The 17,931-nt window shown below is 45.5% G+C and overlaps 1 protein-coding gene across 2 annotated transcripts; it reads right to left on the bottom strand.

The window, feature by feature from the left end:
* Positions 1–1,748: 1,748 nt before the first annotated feature.
* Positions 1,749–17,921, bottom strand: LOC121844940 (UPF0687 protein C20orf27 homolog). 2 transcript variants are annotated; one of them, XM_042315467.1, is made up of 6 exons: positions 17,185–17,919; positions 10,764–10,851; positions 10,209–10,345; positions 9,722–9,875; positions 2,610–2,735; positions 1,749–2,041 (listed from the first exon to the last, which is right to left on the bottom strand). In XM_042315467.1, the coding sequence occupies exons 2-6, from the start codon at positions 10,780–10,782 to the stop codon at positions 1,968–1,970; spliced, it is 510 nt and encodes a 169-aa protein (XP_042171401.1). In that variant the 5' UTR covers positions 10,783–10,851; positions 17,185–17,919; the 3' UTR covers positions 1,749–1,967. The 2 variants fall into 2 exon arrangements, with proteins under 2 accessions (XP_042171401.1, XP_042171402.1); XM_042315468.1 differs by lacking the exon at positions 10,764–10,851 and having other exon boundaries at positions 17,185–17,921.
* Positions 17,922–17,931: the final 10 nt, after the last annotated feature.

Raw genomic sequence — 17,931 nt, forward strand, 5'->3', positions numbered from 1 at the left:
CCGTCTTCAACTCTCAGCTCGACTGTCTCGTTGTTTTATGAAGGCAAAGAGTCTGGGAATTGAGCCAGTGGACCAGTTCTGTGCTGGCTCGATGCCAGTGTTTCTGCCCTCTCCGACACCATCTCCATTACATTATATGGTGGCTGTCGTCTATACACCACCACTAGTCTTCAACAACCACAATGTATATATATATATAATATACCTTATCATGAGTCAAAGAAAATGATATGGATCCTGTAGGACACAATGAATTGCAGAACACTGGAAAACAATAGTGTACATCTACAGGTTAACAGTTGAGATTATATTTTATTTACTGACAGAGATATAGGAGAATCTAGTACAATACAGAGACAGTTTTGCAGGACACAGACTAAAAGGCATACTCTTACATAGTTGGTCAAAGGTGGCGCTCACACAGAACACATACTGTACAACGAGGGGACAAAACATTAAGAACACCTTCTCTTTCAATGACAGACTGACCAGGTGAATCCAAGTGAAATCTATGATCCCTTATTGATGTCACCTGTTAAATACACTTCAAATCAGTGTACATGAAGGGGAGTAGACAGGCTAAAGAGGGATTTTTAAGCCTTGAGAGAATTGAGACATGGATTATGTATGTGTGACATTCAGAGGGTGAATGGGGGGGTGCAACTCAATATTAGGAAGGTGTTCTTACTGTTTTGTCCACTCAGTGTAAATCATAATACAATGACAGGTTATATTGACGTGCACAATTAAAATGTTAAATTATATTTCTGATCGTTTAAGGCTGGTTGACGCTTGGCTCTTGTTGCAGAACGACAGAAGGGACGAGAAGCAAATGAGCTGCAGTGCCTGGTTATATAATGGACCTACAGTGGATGTTGGAAACACATTGGCTCCCTCACTGAGGAATGTGTCATTTTACATTTGGGGAACTATAAGTGATCATGGACACCTTGGTCTTCATTACAGGGCTAATCACAAAAAAGCAGTTTGTGTGTGTGCTTGTGTGTCAGAGGAGGCTGGTGGGAGGAGCTATATGAGGATGGGCTCATTGTAATGGCTGGAATGGAATTCATGGAACGGAGTCAAACGTGGTTTCTATATGTTTGATACCGTTCCACATGTTCCATTCCAGTCTTTACACTAAGCCGTCCCTATAGCACCTCCCATCAGCCTCCTCAGGTGTGCGTGTGCCACTACGGGTGCATGCATGTGTGTGGCTAAGTGCAGGTAAGTGCTGGTTTTGTTCCACTACGACGACAGCTGGTAAAGTGACGGACAATGGCTGGTCTCTACAGGAGGGGGGGGAAGATATAAAGGACGGATAAAGGGATGGCTGGTCTCTACAGGAAGATATAAAGGGGGGGAAGATATAAAGGGATGGACGATGGCTGGTCTCTACAGGAGGGGAAGATATAAAGGGATGGTGATGGCTGGTCTCTACAGGAGGGGAAGATATAAAGGGATGGACGATGGCTGGTCTCTACAGGAGGGGGAAGATATAAAGGGATGGACGATGGCTGGTCTCTACAGGAGGGGAAGATATAAAGGGATGGACGATGGCTGGTCTCTACAGGAGGGGGATAAAGGGAGATGGCTAACAGGAGGGGAAGATATAAAGGGATGGACGATGGCTGGTCTCTACAGGAGGGGGAAGATATAAAGGATGGACGATGGCTGGTCTCTACAGGAGGGGGAAGATATAAAGGGGATGGCTGGTCTCTACAGGAGGGGGAAGATATAAAGGATGGTGGCTGGTCTCTACAGGGGGGAAGATATAAAGGGACGGACGATGGCTGGTCTCTACAGGAGGGGGAAGATATAAAGGGATGGATGATGGCTGGTCTCTACAGGAAGGGGAAGATATAAAAGGATGGACGATGGCTGGTCTCTACAGGAGGGGGAAGATATAAAGTGACGGACGATGGCTGGTCTCTACAGGAGGGGGAAGATATAAAGGGACGGACGGCTCATTTCCTTTTTTCTTTCTCCGCCCCCAGACACCGCACCCCCTCCAGCAGCAGAGGAGTACCATGGTGACGATCTACAGAGAGAGGGAGAAGGGGATGGAGGGAGAGATAGGGAAAAGAGAGAGGGAAGGAGGGAGAGGGTGGGGTAGATTGGGTTGGTGGGTACAGAGAGAGGAGAAGGGGATGGAGGGAGAGATAGGGAAAAGAGAGAGGGAAGGAGGGAGAGGGTGGGGTAGATTGGGTTGGTGGGTAAGAGATAGGATAGGGCGAGAGAGAAAGAGAGAGGGAGGGAGATTGAGAAAGAGAGCGGAAGAGTCACTGTTATTTTGCTGAGTAAAGGATCATAGTGAGTGTGTGATGTAGAGGAAGTTGCAGAGACCTCTTAGTCCCCCAGGGGGTGCTGTCCACCCTTTAACACTGACAGGCCATACATAGTACATGTTGCATAATAGCTGTTGCATAATAGCATTTAACTCAGCAGTATGCCTTACTGTAAATACCATAAGTAAGTGGTAACTAACTGCAGATATTTCCCCTATTAACACAGGGTTACTGCCCAGATGATCAGTATGTGTGTCACTGTGTGTGTTTCTGTGTGTATGACTGTGTCCACACATGACCAGGCACACAGGAGTAACTCACCCATGACCCGGGCCTGTAGTCTGACCCGCAGACGTTGGTCTTTCTTACCCCGGCTGACCAGGGTCAGCTCCTCCTGTAGCACCCCCTCCTGGTGGGTGGTGTACTCACACGTCACCTTCACCCCACCTAGAGGGAGGGAGGGAGGGAGATAGCAGGAGATGGCAGATGGACCAAGAGAAACAAGGAATGGATGGAGAGAGACAGGGAATGGACGGAGACAGGGAATGGACGGAGAGAGGGAGGGAGTCAGGGAAGGGACGGAGAGAGGGAGGGAGGGAGTCAGGGAAGGGACGGAGAGAGGGAGGGAGTCAGGGAAGGGAAGGAGAGAGGGAGGGAGTCAGGGAAGGGACGGAGAGAGTCAGGGAAGGGAGGAGAGAGGGAGGAGTCAGGGAAGGGACAGAGAGGAGAGAGTCAGGAAGGGACGGAGAGAGGGAGGGAGTCAGGGAAGGGACGGAGAGAGGGAGGGAGTCAGGGAAGGGACGGAGAGAGGGAGGGAGTCAGGGAAGGGACGGAGAGAGGGAGAGAGTCAGGGAATGGACGGAGAGAGGGAGGGAGACAGGGAATGGACGGAGAGAGGGAGGGAGACAGGGAATGGACGGAGAGAGGGAGGGAGACAGGGAATGGACGGAGAGTGGGAGGGAGACAGGAATGGACGGAGAGAGGGAGGGAGACAGGGAATGGACGGAGAGAGGGAGGGAGACAGGGAATGGACGGAGAGAGGAGGGAGACAGGGAATGGACGGAGAGAGGGAGGGAGACAGGGAATGGACGGAGAGAGGGAGGGAGTCAGGAATGGACGGAGAGAGGGAGGGAGACAGGGAATGGACGGAGAGAGGGAGGGAGACAGGGAATGGACGGAGAGAGGGAGGGAGACAGGGAATGGACGGAGAGAGGGAGGGAGACAGGGAATGGACGGAGAGAGGGAGGGAGACAGGGAATGGACGGAGAGAGGGAGGGAGACAGGGAATGGACGGAGAGAGGGAGGGAGACAGGGAATGGACGGAGAGAGGGAGGGAGACAGGGAATGGACGGAGAGAGGGAGGGAGACAGGGAATGGACGGAGAGAGGGAGGGAGACAGGGAATGGACGGAGAGAGGGAGGGAGACAGGGAATGGACGGAGAGAGGGAGGGAGACAGGGAATGGACGGAGAGAGGGAGGGAGACAGGGAATGGACGGAGAGAGGGAGGGAGACAGGGAATGGACGGAGAGAGGGAGGGAGACAGGGAATGGACGGGAGAGGGAGGAGACAGGGAATGGACGGAGAGAGGGAGGGAGACAGGGAATGGACGGAGAGAGGGAGGGAGACAGGGAATGGACGGAGAGAGGGAGGGAGACAGGGAATGGACGGAGAGAGGGAGGGAGACAGGGAATGGACGGAGAGAGGGAGGGAAACAGGGAATGGATGGAGAGAGGGAGGGAGACAGGGAATGGACGGAGAGAGGGAGGGAGACAGGGAATGGACGGAGAGAGGGAGGGAGACAGGGAATGGATGGAGAGAGGGAGGGAGACAGGGAATGGATGGAGAGAGAGGGAGACAGGGAATGGACGGAGAGAGGAGGGAGACAGGGAATGGACGGAGAGAGGGAGGGAGACAGGGAATGGACGGAGAGAGGGAGGGAGACAGGGAATGGACGGAGAGAGGGAGGGAGACAGGGAATGGACGGAGAGAGGGAGGGAGGGAATGGACGGAGAGAGGGAGGGAACAGGGAATGGATGGAGAGAGGGAGGGAAACAGGGAATGGATGGAGAGAGGGAGGGAACAGGGAATGGATGGAGAGAGGGAGAAACAGGGAATGGATGGAGAGAGGGAGGGAAACAGGGAATGGATGGAGAGAGGGAGGGAAACAGGGAATGGATGGAGAGAGGGAGGAGACAGGGAATGGACGGAGAGAGGGAGGGAACAGGGAATGGACGGAGAGAGGGAGGGAGACAGGGAATGGATGGAGAGAGGGAGGGAGACAGGGAATGGATGGAGAGAGGGAGGAGACAGGGAATGAACAGAGAGGGAGACAGGGAATGGATGGAGAGAGGGAGGGAGACAGGGAATGGACGGAGAGAGGGAGGGAGACAGGGAATGGATGGAGAGAGGGAGGGAGACAGGGAATGGATGGAGAGAGGGAGGGAGACAGGGAATGGATGGAGAGAGGGAGGGAGACAGGGAATGGACGGAGAGAGGGAGGGAGACAGGGAATGAACAGAGAGGGAGACAGGGAATGGATGGAGAGAGGGAGGGAGACAGGGAATGGACGGAGAGAGGGAGGGAGACAGGGAATGGATGGAGAGAGGGAGGGAGACAGGGAAGGGATGGAGAGAGGGAGGGAGACAGGGAATGAACAGAGAGGGAGACAGGGAATGGATGGAGAGAGGGAGACAGGGAATGGATGGAGAGAGGGAGGGAGACAGGGAATGAACAGAGAGGGAGACAGGGAATGGATGGAGAGAGGGAGGGAAACAGGGAATGGATGGAGAGAGGGAGGGAAACAGGGAATGGATGGAGAGAGGGAGGGAGACAGACAGAGGTAGAAAAAGAAAGGGAGAGAAAAAAGAAAGACAGAAAGAAGGAGAGAAAGATGGAGACAGTTAATAATAAAAGGACAGGAATGGTCGGGGGAAAGAGTGACATGAAACAGAGACAAAAAGGCGTCCGACAGACAGAAGTAACGTTAGACTGAGAGACAGTAGTCTATTGAGTATTTATAACCAGTATTTACTTCAATGTAATTCGCCATAGCTTCCCCACATTCCATAAAATCTGTGTCTGAAATGCCACCATATTCCCTATATAGTACACTAATTTGATCAGGGCCTATAGGGAACATTCAATGTTTCAAGTTAATAGAATAGGCTGCTCTCCGTGACACAACCCAGGGTTCTCTTACAGGAAGCCACTCTGAAAGCCCAGAGGGGAGCTCAGATTCATTCCCCCTAAAATTCAAATGGTGCCCTATTCCCTATATTGTGTACTACCTTTGTCCAAAGGACTATGGGCCTGCCGTATGGGCGCTGGTCGAAAGCATTGCACTGTATAGGGAATGGGGTGACAAGGGGACATTTGGGATGAAGCCAGGGAAACAAATCAAATTGTATTGGTCACATGTGCAGGTGTAGACCTTACAGTGAAATGCTTACTTATGAGCCCATAACCAACAATGCAGATGGAATAAGAAAAATAAATAAAAGTAACAAGTAACTAAAGAGCAGCAGTAAAATAACAATAGCGAGACATATATATACACATATATACATGTAGGTAGAGTTATTAAAGTGACTATGCATAGTTGATAACAACAGAGAGTAGCAGAGGTGTAAAAGAGAGGGGTGGGGAGCAATGCAAAATAATCTCTTCTTCTGGTCTCCTCTCTCTGAATCGATTCATGGCTGAAATGGGAGCTGATGGATTGATCTCTTTGGTCTTTGTTTGCCCCTGGTAATGACTGTCTGGTGGTGGTTATATTCCTCTGGTAATGACTGTCTGGTGGTGGTTATATTCCTCTGGTAATGACTGTCTGGTGGTGGTTATATTCCTCTGGTAATGACTGTCTGGTGGTGGTTATATTCCTCTGGTAATGACTGTCTGGTGGTGGTTATATTCCTCTGGTAATGACTGTCTGGTGGTGGTTATATTCCTCTGGTAATGACTGTCTGGTGGTGGTTATATTCCTCTGGTAATGACTGTCTGGTGGTGGTTATATTCCTCTGGTAATGACTGTCTGGTGGTGGTTATATTCCTCTGGTAACGACTGTCTGGTGGTGGTTATATTCCTCTGGTAATGACTGTCTGGTGGTGGTTATATTCCTCTGGTAATGACTGTCTGGTGGTGGTTATATTCCTCTGGTAATGACTGTCTGGTAGTGGTTATATTCCTCTGGTAATGACTGTCTGGTGGTGGTTATATTCCTCTGGTAATGACTGTCTGGTGGTGGTTATATTCCTCTGGTAATGACTGTCTGGTGGTGGTTATATTCCTCTGGTAATGACTGTCTGGTGGTGGTTATATTCCTCTGGTAATGACTGTCTGGTGGTGGTTATATTCCTCTGGTAATGACTGTCTGGTGGTGGTTATATTCCTCTGGTAATGACTGTCTGGTGGTGGTTATATTCCTCTGGTAATGACTGTCTGGTGGTGGTTATATTCCTCTCTGGTCTGGTGGTGGTTATATTCCTCTGGTAATGACTGTCTGGTGGTGGTTATATTCCTCTGGTAATGACTGTCTGGTGGTGGTTATATTCCTCTGGTAATGACTGTCTGGTGGTGGTTATATTCCTCTGGTTATATTCCTCTGTAATGACTGTCTGGTGGTGGTTATATTCCTCTGGTAATGACTGTCTGGTGGTGGTTATATTCCTCTGGTAATGACTGTCTGGTGGTGGTTATATTCCTCTGGTAATGACTGTCTGGTGGTGGTTATATTCCTCTGGTAATGACTGTCTGGTAGTGGTTATATTCCTCTGGTAATGACTGTCTGGTGGTGGTTATATTCCTCTGGTAATGACTGTCTGGTGGTGGTTATATTCCTCTTAATGACTGTCTGGTGGTGGTTATATTCCTCTGGTAATGACTGTCTGGTGGTGGTTATATTCCTCTGGTAATGACTGTCTGGTGGTGGTTATATTCCTCTGGTAATGACTGTCTGGTGGTGGTTATATTCCTCTGGTAATGACTGTCTGTTATATTCCTCTGGTAATGACTGTCTGGTGGTGGTTATATTCCTCTGGTAATGACTGTCTGGTGGTGGTTATATTCCTCTGGTAATGACTGTCTGGTGGTGGTTATATTCCTCTGGTAATGACTGGTGGTGGTCTGGTAATGACTGTCTGGTGGTGGTTATGACTGTCTGGTGGTGGTTATATTCCTCTGGTAATGACTGTCTGGTGGTGGTTATATTCCTCTGGTTATATTCCTCTGGTAATGACTGTCTGGTAGTGGTTATATTCCTCTGGTAATGACTGTCTGGTGGTGGTTATATTCCTCTGGTAATGACTGTCTGGTGGTGGTTATATTCCTCTGGTAATGACTGTCTGGTGGTGGTTATATTCCTCTGGTAATGACTGTCTGGTGGTGGTTATATTCCTCTGGTAATGACTGTCTGGTGGTAATGACTGTCTGGTGGTGGTTATATTCCTCTGGTAATGACTGTCTGGTGGTGGTTATATTCCTCTGGTAATGACTGTCTGGTGGTGGTTATATTCCTCTGGTAATGACTGTCTGGTGACTGTCTGGTAGTGGTTATATTCCTCTGGTAATGACTGTCTGTCTGGTGGTTATATTCCTCTGGTAATGACTGTCTGGTGGTGGTTATATTCCTCTGGTAATGACTGTCTGGTGGTGGTTATATTCCTCTGGTAATGACTGTCTGGTGGTGGTTATATTCCTCTGGTAATGACTGTCTGGTGGTGGTTATATTCCTCTGGTAATGACTGTCTGGTGGTGGTTATATTCCTCTGGTAATGACTGTCTGGTGGTGGTTATATTCCTCTGGTAATGACTGTCTGGTGGTGGTTATATTCCTCTGGTAATGACTGTCTGGTGGTGGTTATATTCCTCTGGTAATGACTGTCTGGTGGTGGTTATATTCCTCTGGTAATGACTGTCTGGTGGTGGTTATATTCCTCTGGTAATGACTGTCTGGTGGTGGTTATATTCCTCTGGTAATGACTGTCTGGTGGTGGTTATATTCCTCTGGTAATGACTGTCTGGTGGTGGTTATATTCCTCTGGTAATGACTGTCTGGTGGTGGTTATATTCCTCTGGTAATGACTGTCTGGTGGTGGTTATATTCCTCTGGTAATGACTGTCTGGTGGTGGTTATATTCCTCTGGTAATGACTGTCTGGTGGTGGTTATATTGGTAATGACTGTCTCTGGTTATATGACTGTCTGGTGGTGGTTATATTCCTCTGGTAATGACTGTCTGGTGGTGGTTATATTCCTCTGGTAATGACTGTCTGGTGGTGGTTATATTCCTCTGGTAATGACTGTCTGGTGGTGGTTATATTCCTCTGGTAATGACTGTCTGGTGGTGGTTATATTCCTCTGGTAATGACTGTCTGGTGGTGGTTATATTCCTCTGGTAATGACTGTCTGGTGGTGGTTATATTCCTCTGGTAACGACTGTCTGGTGGTGGTTATATTCCTCTGGTAATGACTGTCTGGTGGTGGTTATATTCCTCTGGTAATTCCGATCAGAGCCTCACCCTCCATGGGTCGGATGGCATTGGGATTCCTCTGGGGTCTGGTGGATGGAGATTCGGATCTAAAGAATGTAGAATAGGTGATAAAAGGGGAAGAGGTAGGGAAATTGTTGCCTTTGCGCCAGACAAGTATTCATTGTGGACAGGGGATGGCATTGGGAGGGAACAGGGATGGATTGATCTAAAGAATGTAGAATAGGTGAGAAAAGGGAAGAAGGAAGGAAATTTTGCCAGTGATCCAGACAGACAAGTATTCATTGGGGACAGGGGATGGAGGGGGAGAAAAGGTAGAAGAAGGAAGGAGACCTTCGCCAGTGATCCAGACAGACAAGTATTAATTGGGGACAGGGATGGAGGGGGAGAAAAGGTAGAAGAAGGAAGGAGACCTTCGCCAGTGATCCAGACAGACAAGTATTAATTGGGGACAGGGGATGGAGGGGGAGAAAAGGTAGAAGAAGGAAGGAGACCTTCGCCAGTGATCCAGACAGACATTCAAGTTTCACAGGTTTGATAACATACCAGTTACTGTAATAGTAGGTTACAGTAATGACAGAAACAGTGTCTTGTTATGGTACAAATATGTTTGTTGGCAGAGGGGCACATGGGAGATTAGATATGCCTTGTTAGTGGTTTTCTGCCACTTTCAGGTCTACACTGCACCCATCTTTACCAATATATCCATTTACTCAATTCATATCCATTTGGACGATTTGGATCCTGTACAAGGAACACAGAAGCAATCATCTCAGTTTCTATCCTGGGTCGCATTCAATAGGCTTCGAACAGTATAAAAACTGATTGAAACAGGAAGGGAATAGCTGGACTCAAATAACAAACACTCATTTTCATTTTCCATTGCAAAACGGTTTAACGTTTTCTTTGACATGCCCTAATGCATACGGCCCTGGTCTCCAACGTACCCTCTGATGTGGGTGTGACACGGTTGACTTTGAGGAGGGGTCTGGGAGTCGGTGATGAGGAGGAAGGGAGGGAGCACACATCTTTCCCCAGCACAGGCACCTCTGGGAGGGTGAAGACGATCTCATAACGATGCAGACTCCTCAGGAACCCTACCTGAACAGAGAGAGAGAGTGTGTGAGAGTGTGTGAGAGAGAAAGAGAGAGAGAGGAGAAACACAGTATAAATTATATAAACACTTATTAAATACTCACACACTTCTTATGAAATGTGTTAAGTAGTTCTTATGTAGGTACCTATCAGGGGTGCATTCAGCAGGGCATAATGTTGTAGAAATATGTTATGGAGAACAAACATGGCTCTATGGCCTGTAGAATAAGGAATCATGTCTGCTCTATTCATAACATTTCAATCTGCAATGTTCAACAATGTTTGTCTACTGAACTTGGCACAAGCAATTCGAGCATTCGTATTCCAAACCCCGCCCACCTTAACCAGGAAGTTCCCATCAGGCTCTGGGAGAGCAGGGATGGAAGAATCCTTGGCTTTGTCCTCACGGTGAACAGGGGAGCCCATGGCATCCTCGTCGTCTGGGAAACGCACGCTTCCTCCCTTTGAGGTCGACCCTGGGGAAGAGGCAGTAAGGGCGTGACTCGGTCAGGGACAGAAATACACACACATACTGAACACACGCACACACATATCATTCATGCATGGCTAAGCAGCTGTATAGGACTGCAAGTTTTCATTGCGCTTTTATGAGAGAGAGAGTGAGACAGAGAGCAGGAGAGAGAGCGAGAGAGTTAGTGTTTTGGTCCATCAGTAGAACTTAGGTCTGACATGGCATTAGGGCTTTACAAACAGCGGGAAGGGAATAAATCTATTCACTTAGAGACAATCGCTGGCAGATAAATTAATTAATGTTTGGGCGATATCAGTTGCAGGCAGGCAGGCAGGCCAGGCCAGGCCAGGCCAGGACAGGCCAGGCCAAGACAAGACAAGACAAGACAGACAGACACACACACATAGAAGTCAAGGACTCACCCTTCCTGCCTGTTGCCATGTCAACGTCAGGCCAGGAATGATGGATCACACTGTATCAGTCTGAATTTTTGATGTCATCATTACCCTCCTTCAGAGAACATGACAAGGAACAATGTAAGGAGATAGAGAGAGAGGGAGAACAAGAGAGATGGAGAGAGAAAAGGGGGGAGCAGATGAGGAATGAAAGAGGGGAAGAGTGAGGTGAAAGAGGGAGAGAAAGAGAGACCAATTCACAATTTCTTTGTAAATGTGACAGCTCCTCAACAAAAGTTTCTTCTGGCTTCTGTCATTTTCTGCCAAAAAGTTCCCTCAGACTAAACCACCTCTTAGAACTAGAAGTAGGACAAAGTAGCCCCTAGGTCAGTTAAACACTTTCCCCTCTAATTACCGTCATGATTTGGGTATAAGCGATGGCTGATCCTAGACCTGTGAATCAAAATAGGAAAAGCACTCACATCTGAGGTTACTTGTCGCATGGTGTTTGGCAATAATTCTATGATATTCTTAAAGTAAAAGTCAAATAAACTAAAGTGTCACTGGCAAAGTCATAATGGTAAAGTGGTTTATTTTCTTTAGCTCTGTGCCAGGTAGCAACTTCTGCCCAAAAGTACTCTGGTACTGTAGCGTATCAATCCGCTGGATAGAGCCCTAGACTGAGTTCCGGTACCCTAGTGCATTTCTTTTAACAAGGTCCAATAGTGGAATAGGGTGCCATCTGTTCCGCACGTCAACAATAACCTTTGACCTTAAATTTAATCCTACTGCGGCTTTATCAATATCATTAGAAGCGCCCAGCTGTGAGTCCAGTCCAGTGTTGCAGACAAAGGCGCGGCTAAACGACTTCCTGACCTGCTCACTAAAGAAGCTTATCTCTCAAAGCTTACCAGGTGGGATTAGAGGAAGAAATTAGAAAGAGTCATTTCTTACAGTTTTACCATTGGGAGTTGGGTACCGAGCCTAATTCACACAATCCTCCCTAATACGGAAACACTGGAGGGGGAATAGCCTTGAGTGTTATGTAACCTAAACTAGAATGGGGAGGAAATAGAACACAGAACAGAGAGAAGCTCATTCCATTCTATTTATAACGGCCTTAATGTACCATCGACAGTTATCCAGTTGTGGAAAAAGTACCCAATTGTCATCCTTGAGTTAAAGTAAAGACCCTAATAGAAAATGACTGAAGTGGAAGTGAAAGTCACCCAGCAGAATACTACTTGAGTAAAAATCTAAAACTATCTGGTTTTAAATACACTTAAAGATGCACTATGCAGAAATAACTCCATAATTTCCTGGTTGCTAAAATTGTAATAGTTTGCCTAATTTCAGTTTATGTGGCAAATCAAGCAAGTAGAGAATCATTGTACCATGAAAACTGCTGTGAAATATATTTTCCATAACCAAAAATATTTTATTTTCAGCTGTTTGAAGCTGGTGCAAAAACGGAAAGTAAAAGACGCAAAAACAAAACTTAAGAATGGGAACCATAGAAATGGAGCACATAGAATAGATACACCACTTCTTATACTTTCTTTCAATGAGAATGACATATCTATCACTCACATTTCTATGTGCATTTGGTTGGGGTCACCCAAAAAGTTATATATTGTAGCTTTAAGTATCAAAAGTAGAAGCTATAAATCCATCCAAATTCCTTATATAAAGCAAACCAGACGGCACAATTAGCTTTTTTAATGGATAGCCAGGGCACACTCCAACACTGACCAACAGACCATTTACAAACACTCAGACATCATTTACAAACAACGCATCTGTGTTAAGTGAGTTCGCCAGATCAGAGGCAGTATGGATGACCAAGGATGTTCTCTTGATAACTGTATGAATTGGACCATTCTTCCTTGTCCTGCTAAGCATTTGATTATCGAGTAGCCTAGCCTACTGTTGGTGTCAGGGACAATAAGGCCTAATAAAAAGTACAGTGCATTCGGAAAGTATTCAGACCCCTTCACTTTTTCCACATTTTGTTACGTTACTGCATTATTCTATATTATTTATTTTCATTTTTATCAATCTACACAGAATACCCGATAATGACAAAGCGAAAACAGGTTTTTAGAAATGTTTGCAAATGTATTAAAAATGAAAAGCATAAATACCTTATTTACATAAGTATTCAGACACTTTGCTATGAGACTCGAAATTTAGCTCAGGTGCATCCTGTTTTCATTCATCATCCTTAAGATGTTTATACAACTTGACTGGAGTCCACCTGTGATAAATTCAATTGATTGGACATGATTTGGAAAGGCACACACCTGTCTATTTAAGGTCCCACAGTTGACAGTGCACGTCAGAGCAAAAACCAAGCCATGAGGTCGAAGGAATTGTCTGTAGAGCTCCGAGACAGGATTGTGTTAAGGCACAGATCTGGGGAAAGGTACCCAAAAGATTCTGCAGCATTGAAAGGTACCTAAGAAAACAGTTGCTTCCATCATTCTTACAGTGCCTTGCGAAAGTATTCGGCCCCCTTGAACTTTGCGACCTTTTGCCACATTTCAGGCTTCAAACATAAAGATATAAAACTGTTTTTTTTGTGAAGAATCAACAACAAGTGGGACACAATCATGAAGTGGAACGACATTTATTGGATATTTAAAACTTTTTTATTCAACCCCTTTACTTTCAGTGCAGCAAACTCTCTCCAGAAGTTCAGTGAGGATCTCTGAATGATCCAATGTTGACCTAAATGACTAATGATGATAAATACAATCCACCTGTGTGTAATCAAGTCTCCGTATAAATGCACCTGCACTGTGATAGTCTCAGAGGTCCGTTAAAAGCGCAGAGAGCATCATGAAGAACAAGGAACACACCAGGAAGGTCCGAGATACTGTTGTGAAGAAGTTTAAAGCCGGATTTGGATACAAAAAGATTTCCCAAGCTTTAAACATCCCAAGGAGCACTGTGCAAGCGATAATATTGAAATGGAAGGAGTATCAGACCACTGCAAATCTACCAAGACCTGGCCGTCCCTCTAAACTTTCAGCTCATACAAGGAGAAGACTGATCAGAGATGCAGCCAAGAGGCCCATGATCACTCTGGATGAACTGCAGAGATCTACAGCTGAGGTGGGAGACTCTGTCCATAGGACAACAATCAGTCGTATATTGCACAAATCTGGCCTTTATGGAAGAGTGGCAAGAAGAAAGCCATTTCTTAAAGATATCCATAAAAAGTGTTGTTTAAAGTTTGCCACAAGTCACCTGGGAGACACACCAAACATGTGGAAGAAGGTGCTCTGGTCAGATGAAACCAAAATTGAACTTTTGGCAACAATGCAAAACGTTATGTTTGGCGTAAAAGCAACACAGCTCATCACCCTGAACACACCATCCCCACTGTCAAACATGGTGGTGGCAGCATCATGGTTTGGGCCTGCTTTTCTTCAGCAGGGACAGGGAAGATGGTTCAAATTGATGGGAAGATGGATGGAGCCAAATACAGGACCATTCTGGAAGAAAACCTGATGGTGATGATATTACTAGTTTATCTAGCGTGTCCTGCGTTGCATATAATCGATGCGGTGCCTTTCTTAAAATCAATACACAGAAGTATATATTTTTAAACCTGCATATTTAGCTAAAAGAAATCCAGGTTAGCAGGCAATATTAACCAGGTGAAATTGTGTCACTTCTCTTATGTTCATTGCACACAGAGTCAGGGTATATGCAAGAGTTTGGTTAGCCTTGCTCATTGCGAACTAATTTGCCAGAATTTTACGTAATTATGACATAACATTGAAGGTTGTGCAATGTAACAAGAATATTTAGACTTAGGGATGCCACCCGTTTGATAAAATACCGAAAGGTTCCGTATTTCACTGAAATAATAAATGTTTTGTTTTCGAAATTATAGTTTCTGGATTCGACCATATTAATGACCAAAGGCTCGTATTTCTGTGTGTTCTGTTATAGTTAAGTCTATGACTTGATAGAGCAGTCTGACTGAGCTATGGTAGGCAGCAGCAGGCTCGTAAGTATTCATTCAAACAGCACTTTCGTGCGTTTTGCCAGCAGCTCTTCGCAAGCACAGCGCTGTTTATGACTTCAAGCCTATCAGCCTAATGGCTGGTGTAACCGATGTGAAATGGCTAGCTAGTTAGCGGGGTTTGAAATGCTAATAGCGTTTCAAACATCACCCGCTCTGAGACTTGGAGTAGTTATTCCCCCCGCGGCTTTTGTGGAGCGATGGGTAATGCTGCTTCGAGTGTGGCTGTTGTCGATGTGTTCCTGGTTCGAGCCCAGGTAGGGGCGAGGAGAGGGACGGAAGGTATACTGTTACACTGGCAATACTATAGTGCCTATAAGAACATCCAATAGTCAAAGGTATATGAAATAGAATAGTATAGAGAGAAATAGTCCTATAAATACTATATTAACTACAACCTAAAACCTCTTACCTTGGAGGAACCAAAAAGGAACCACCAGCTTTCATATGTTCTCATGTTCTGAGCAAGGAACTCAAACGTTAGCTTTTTTACATGGCACATATTGCACTTTTACTTCTCCAACACATTGTTTTTGCATTATTTAAACCAAATTGAACATGTTTCATTATTTATTTGAAGTTAAATTGATTTTATTGATGTATTATATTCAGTAAAAATAAGTGTGCATTCAGTATTGTTGTAATTGTCATTATTATAAATAAAAAAATGTATTTAAATTGGCTGATTAATCAGTATCGGCTTTTTTTGGTCCTCCAATAATCGGTATCGGAGTTGAAAAATCATAATCGGTCGACCTCTAATGGACACTATGACAAAGCTCCAGAGATCCTCTGTGGAGATAGGAGAACCTTCCAGAAGGACAACCATCTCTGCAGCACTCCACCACTCAGGCATGTATAGTAGATTGGCCAGACGGAAGCCAATCCTCAGTAAAAGGCACATAGCCCGCTTGTAGTTTTCCAAAAGGCATCTAAAGGACTCTCAGACCATGAGAAACAAGATTCTCTGGTCTGATGAAACAAATATTGAACTCTTTGGCCTGAATGCCAAGTGTCACGTCTGGAGGAAACTCGGCACCGCTCATCACCTGGCCAATACCATTCCTACGGTGAAGCATTGTGGTGGCAGCATCATGCTGTGGGGATGTCAGGATCAAGGGAAAGATGAACTGTGCAAAGTACAGAGAGATCCTTGACGGAAACCTGCACCAGACCTTCCAACAGGACAACAACCCTAAGCACACAGCCAAGACAACGCAGGAGTGGCTTCGGGACCAGTCTCTTGAGAGGCCCAGCCAGAGTCCGGATTTGAACCCAATCGAACATCTCTGGAGAGACCTGAAAATAGCTGTGCAGCGACACTCCCCATCCAACCTGACAGAGCTTGAGAGGATCAGCAGAGAAGAATGGGAGAAACTCCGCAAGTACAGATGTGCCAAGCTTGCAGCATCATACCTAAGAAGACTCAAGGCTGTAATCATTGCCAAAGGTACTTCAACAAAGTACCGAGCAAAGGGTCTGAATACTTATGTAAATGTGATTTAATTTTTTTGCAAACGTGTTTTTTCTTTATTATATGGAGTATTATGCGTAGATTAAAAAATATATATATATATTTTTACTCATCAAAGGCTGTAACCTAACAAAATGTGGAAAGTGTCAAGGGGTCTGAAAACTTTCAAAATGCACTGTTGTAGGCTTCAAGTAACGTACAGATATCCCCCAAAATAATGAAGTAGTAGTCTACTTCAAAGTAGATTTTACTTTGTTACTTTACACCACTGCAGTTATCAATGGGACCTGGACGCATTGTGCAAAGGCATCGCGGTTGGTAGGCTTCTACCTTATTTGACACTGTCACTGTTCTACATGCAAATGCGGCACTGTTGGGAACGACCCAGCCCCGAACCGCCACCACCGCATCAACAGGGAGGGACATCGATACGTGCGCCGCCCGGGACATTTTTGACCGGTTTTAGCCTAATTACAAAATACTTGCGAACAGGTGTTCCTTAGGCTGCTTGGGTTGTTTATTGAATATATAGCCAATTCAATGCTGTTCCTTTCAATCACATAGCCCACCAGTGTTTTTATTCTAATGTTACAATTTCCATGTTGATGATCACACACACTGCATGCCCATTGGATGGAGTGCGCATCAAAACTGGAACATAGGCAGAGTTGCATTTGCTGTCGTTTCAACGGATGGGCAAAACTGCAACGAATATATTTGGACAACAACAACATATTCGTTATATTGTCATTGTGACATAAATCAAATCGAATATATTCAGCCTGAGAGAGAGACAGACAGACAGATCGGCAGATAGCCTAGCCTACGCCCAGTTAGATGTCAATACGATATGAACCTCCGAACTGGATTCCCCCCAGCTGCAAGAAAGCGTTTATGAAAATGTCTAACGTAATTAAAAAACCTATCGAAGCACTTACCGCTTTGGAGATTTGTTCAGTGCTTAGTGATGATGGTATCGGACAGTGGGAAGCGTTACCATCCCAAACGGCATGCTGCTTGCTGTGTTTGTCTGATCTCTTATTTCCGAGGCTCTACTCAGTCTCCTCTCCAGCTCTCCTCCTCCGGACCGACGCAGTCTACAACAGCCATACCTGGCACGTCGCTTTCTCGGTGACCTTTGCTGCAGTCATTGGCGGATGCAGGCATCGCGGGGAGGGAGGTTTTTCAACACTCCTCATGTAAACATCCCGTTTACACTGTAATTATTCTGCCTATTAGATAGTTGTGGTATTGACACTATACCTGCTTTCAGATTTAATGAAATGCAGGCTAACAATTGGATAAATATTTTATTTGTAGCCTTATTGAACATGCTAATTTAATAGGCTCTAACATGGTATAATATAATAGCCTATACAATACTGTACTAGAAAGTTCAAGAAGATGGACAACTCAAGGTCAGGGTTATTTTAGAAAAATTCATGCAATGATTTATTAGATTAGCCTCCAATTGAACTCCTATTACAACATGATTCAAATATATTCTGTCACTAATATAGTTTTCCAAAAAGTATTCAGTCTCATTCACCCCAGGCTATCCAATATGTTGAGCGTGAAAAACCCAGCAGCGTTGCAGTTCTTGAGACAAACCGGTACCTCCTACCATACCCCTTTCAAAGGCACTTAAATCTTTAGTCTTGCCCATTCACCCTCTGAATGGCACA

The sequence above is a fragment of the Oncorhynchus tshawytscha genome, unplaced genomic scaffold (assembly GCF_018296145.1).
Source record: "Oncorhynchus tshawytscha isolate Ot180627B unplaced genomic scaffold, Otsh_v2.0 Un_contig_6231_pilon_pilon, whole genome shotgun sequence".
Taxonomy (NCBI): domain Eukaryota; kingdom Metazoa; phylum Chordata; class Actinopteri; order Salmoniformes; family Salmonidae; genus Oncorhynchus; species Oncorhynchus tshawytscha.